Consider the following 5059-nt stretch of genomic DNA (forward strand, 5'->3'; position numbering starts at 1 on the left):
AAAAGATTGAAGAATAGTAAATAAAAACAGAAATTGACTTTAATTTTAGAACTACAAAGTTAAAAGAGATCTCAATATTAAACCAGTAATACAATTTTGGATAATGATTAATAAAATAGTTAATTTACTCAGACTTTATGAAAGAATTGCTTGATGATGCATTTTTCTTTCTTCTTTGTGTTTTTCTGCAAAGAGAAGTAAACAGTCATGGAAAAGGGGAACCAAACTTCTGTAGTCGAATTTGTCTTTCTGGGCCTCTCACAGGATCAGAACACACAAGTTGTACTCTTTTTCATGTTTCTGGTCATCTACGTGCTTACTATACTGGGAAACCTACTGATGGTCATGCTCATCCACACAGACTCCAGACTCCACACACCCATGTACTTTTTCCTAAGTAACCTGTCCTTTGCTGATCTCTGTTTATCTACTACCACAGTGCCCCAAGCTCTTGTGCACTTTCTGATGAAGAGGAAAACCATTTCCTTTGCTGGATGCTCAACACAGATATTTATTTTTCTACTGATTGGGGGTACAGAGTGTGCAATTCTGGCAGTGATGTCCTACGACAGATATGTGGCTGTGTGCAAGCCACTGCACTACTCCACTATCATAACGCATGGAGTTTGTGTCCAGCTGGCTGTTGGATCCTGGGCCAGTGGAGCCATTGTGTCTGTAGTCGACACCACATTCACACTGAATCTTCCCTACAAAGGAAACAACATCATTAATCATTTTTTCTGTGAGCCTCCTACTCTTTTGAAGTTGGCTTCAGCAGACACTTACACAACAGAGATGGCCATCTTTGCCGTGGGTGTGGTAATCCTCCTGGCTCCTGTCTCCCTCATCCTGATCTCCTACTGGAATATCATCTCCACTGTGGTCCAGATGCAGTCTGGAGAGGGAAGGCTCAAGGTCTTCTCTACATGTGGTTCCCATCTCATTGTTGTTATTCTCTTCTATGGCTCAGCAATATTTGACTACATGAGGCCAAATTCCAAGATAATGAATGAAAGGGATAAAATGATCTCTGTTTTCTACTCAACAGTGACACCTCTACTGAACCCCATCATTTACAGCCTGAGAAATAAAGATGTTAAACAGGCACTCAGGAAAATAACTGCAAAATAGTCTGATGGAAGTGCTGATTTTCTGATTATGATGAGTACATTAATAATGTGGGAAAAAAGGACTTTTCTTGAGTTTTTTCCATTACCACCCTGTTATAAACCATTTTGCTTCTTAATATTTTGTTATTTTTCTACACAGATGAATTCAAGCAATTGCCTATTAAAATGCAACTATTATATGTCTTTAACATAAAAAAGTAAAGAAGAAAATGGGTTGGTAAGCAGAAGGAATAAATAAAATGAAAGAAATAAAAGTGGTATAGAAGAAATCAGAAGAACAGAAAGGAGAGAGAAGGACACAGAGGAAGGGAGGAGAAATGAAGGGAAGGAAAACAGTGATTAAGTGCATGAACACAGCCACTATTCTTCAAATCCTTAGAATCAAAAAAAGGAAATTTGAGACAGTAGGAATATACTTTGGTAGAAAATTGAAACAAAGATCTATATTAGAAAAAAATCACAAATATGAGAATTTGCCTACTGACAAATGGATTTATTTCCTTCTTTCTTGCAAGTATTTAGTAAATATTTTAAAAATGTTTATAAAATTGGAGGTACATTTTTAGGAAGTAAGGATATAGGCATGAAATACATTCTTCATGGAGATATATTTACAAAATAGCATCAAGTTGTAAATTTATGGATTAATGAGTGGTATATTTTTTAAGTGTACATGGACAGTCAGGAACATATCAAAATAAATGTAGATAAGATGAAGTTTTAGATTAAAAAGCACCATGAATTGGATAGAAGAAATGCTGCTAAGCCTTTAATTCTGAAAAACTAGTGAAGATTGGACTGTGGCCTTTAAGATGTGATGTTTAATCTGGATTACTAACTTGATTGACCTGATAGATGCCAGGGTGATTAGTAAAACAAACTTCTGGGTCTGTCTAGGAGAGACTCTGTGGTGTGATATTGTGCCTATTCCTAGCATTTTACTCTTTGACACTCTTTCACTAGTCCCTGTTTCCCAGATACCATGAGTGAAGTACTTTTTTCTACCATGTCTTTCTGCCATGATATTTCTGCCTTAGAGTCAGCTATCCATGTATGGAAATTCATAAACTATGGAGCCAATCAATATAAACTTCTTTATCTTTAAATTTTGAGAGTTAGACATATGGTCTCAACAATGGAAAAAATGTAATTAACACAAATGGGAACCATGACAGAAAATTATATAAGGCAACAACAGGAGATCTGGAAGACTGTCATAAACTTTGAAATAGCATGTTTCTGTGTAATGTAGCAAAGAATTTGCATGACTTGACTACCATGATTCATGAGTTGCTTGTTTATTTATTTTTTAACTTTTTAATGTTTTTTAAAATCTTTATGTATTTCTGACAGGTCTTTACACAGCTTGGATTCATAGTGAATTTCCTGTTTTCAGCCTCCCCTGTATTGGTATTATAGCTGTTTCAATGGCCGGCTCTACATGCACAGGTGAGGTTGGTGCTGCACATGCTGCAGGGATAGAATTCATTCCCTGTGCTTGCCAAGCAGGTGCTTGGACTGCTGAGTTATCACTCTGGTCCTTGAGTTGCTGGTTTAAAGCAGTATTTCTCAATGTGGAATGAGAGGTGCAATTCAGCTTGAAGTCCAGAGTTTGATTTATGGAACTTCATGCAGTGCAGGTCTTGCAACCTGGCACAGTGTCCCATACCTGTAATCCCAGCAGTAAAGGAGACTGATACAGGAGTATCAATACAAATGTAAAAAAAAAATCCATTGTGATTCCTGGTACAATTAAAAAGTACATCACTCTTCTTGGTGAATGTGATAACTATTAATATGTGGTATAAAATTATTTGTTTACATTTAACTCCTCCAATAGATGACCAACTTTAAGTCAGTAAAGCAAATTACTGCTTTGCTGAGCTCTATACTATCACTGCAGTATAGCACCCAGCCATTGCTATTAACCTTCTTTCAATAAAGGTGAAATTTAGGCACGACACATAGGCTAGCCAAATGAATTCAGATGGTACCTGAAAATAAATAAAAATGGAGTCTGACACATCCAGGCATCTGTGCCACACATTTTAACATCCAGATGTCAAGAAAGCAGTCACAGACAATATGCAAATGAATGGTTCTATTTGCAAAAGTTGGAAAGTTGGATCTTACCTCAGTGTCAAACTTTAATGGCCTACTTTCTCTCAACTATCACAATTAATATGAACAAATCGTTAATCTCAGTAGTTTAAAAGTTAAATCTGTTTTTCACATACATAATCCCTAGTTGAGGGAAGGAGTGACAAGTTGGTAAACTGCGAGTGACAGCACACTAAATCTTTGTGGTTTTCAAGGGTGTCATGCTTGTTAATATCCAGAAGATGGAGTTATGATGGTTTTGTAGTGTTTCATTTTACTGGCTTAAATGGAGCATAAATCAAAAATGTTCACATTCCATTCAGGGAAACTCAATTAATATGGCCCCATGTGAATGCAAAATGAGGATGTTTACCAAGAAATCCATGAATGTAGGGTACACAGCTTGTCACAAACAGTATTTTCAATTATTTGCTCTAAAACATATCAGATTTTCTGTCTGTTTGAACTGCCTTGACCTCACTGGTCTTGAACTCACTTTGTACCCCAGGCTGGTATTGAGCTCACAGTGATCCTCCTGCCTCTGCATCCCTAGTGTGAGGATTATAGGCATGCCACACCATTCCTGGATAGAATTCATTCTTGAAGGATATACATTTGTGAGTTACTGTGATAAATTTTTCTAAATATTTTGCCATTTATTCTAATATTGTAGTCATTTTCTACTTTCCCATTAACTTGAAATTCTGCCATATATAGATATAGATATAGATATAGATATAGATATAGATATAGATATAGATATAGATATAGATATAGATATAGATAGATATATATGAAATTGCATCATGGATGTTGGAAAAATTGTTAATGACTGCAGTTTTTCTTAACATTTTGATTACTATGGCTTTATTTTCAACTTTTATTTCAAATTTCTTGGATTATTCACATTTCAACTTTTTAGCGTGTCAAAATACACTTTTTGAAAATGCATTGTGAATATTCATGACATTTAGGTTGAATTTATAGATAATGTAGAAGAAAAAGCATCATTTTTTAAAATGCTAATTCTTTTAAATTAGGACCCTCACATTTTCCTCTAGTGCTTCAATGAATATAAACATGGAAACTCACAGTGCCTCTTCTTTAATATTACTCTTATAGGAATTGTACCACAGATATCACTAGAGTTTATGGAGAAGCAGTTATGGCACATACATAGAAAATTCTATACTTATGACAAGTGTGTGTTTTGCAGAGTGGACTCAGACAGTAATGGTGCAAACAAAGGCATCAGTACGAATGTTTTATATAATATAAAGTGCAGTAAAGAAAACAAAGCAAGATACAGGGCACCATATTCTCATTGTGTACACACAAATTAGAGTGGTAAGTTCTTTTGAGAAGCTCACACTTAAGGGGACATGAAATGAAGAGAATAGTTAAGACATGCAGATCTGACAAAATCCCATCACAAGTTCTCTGTATAGATGATTACAAAGTTAGAAACATTTTGGATCCTGTGAAAGGCTGCTAGAAAGCTAATACAGTGTGGTTGTGGTGGTGATAAGAAGGCAGAGTGTCAGTTGTGAGCTGAACAATAGATAGAAAAGAACCTGTGTAGAAAAATGATGTGATCTGTTTTATACTTATAGTGACACTGTGGTGAAAATGTGATACCATAACAAGAGACAGTGTAAAATGATCTGTGAGGAAAATAAGATTAAACAGCATTGATTATGATGATTTGAGATGAGACACAAGTGTAGAGGAGACAAAGTGCAAGGGCACATATGCAAACTTTATTGTATCAATAAAGTTTAGAGAATTTCTTTGTTGAAACACAATGGCAAAGGAGAAAGCAGTATATA

At 35.4% G+C, this 5059-nt stretch overlaps 1 protein-coding gene across 1 annotated transcript; it reads left to right on the forward strand.

The window, feature by feature from the left end:
* The first annotated feature begins 207 nt into the window (after positions 1-207).
* On the forward strand, positions 208-1131 carry LOC101565102 (olfactory receptor 2D3-like). Its single transcript, XM_004648191.1, has one exon. It carries the CDS (start codon positions 208-210, stop codon positions 1129-1131), a length of 924 nt encoding a protein of 307 aa, XP_004648248.1.
* The last annotated feature ends 3928 nt before the right edge of the window (positions 1132-5059 follow it).

Source organism: Octodon degus, unplaced genomic scaffold (genome assembly GCF_000260255.1).
Source record: "Octodon degus isolate 3935 unplaced genomic scaffold, OctDeg1.0 scaffold00359, whole genome shotgun sequence".
Classification (NCBI taxonomy): Eukaryota; Metazoa; Chordata; class Mammalia; order Rodentia; family Octodontidae; genus Octodon; species Octodon degus.

What these genes read in the sequence shown, in the direction of transcription:
- LOC101565102 (XM_004648191.1), top strand. Translation starts at nt 208, where the DNA reads ATGGAAAAGGGGAACCAAACTTCTGTAGTCGAATTTGTCTTTCTGGGC.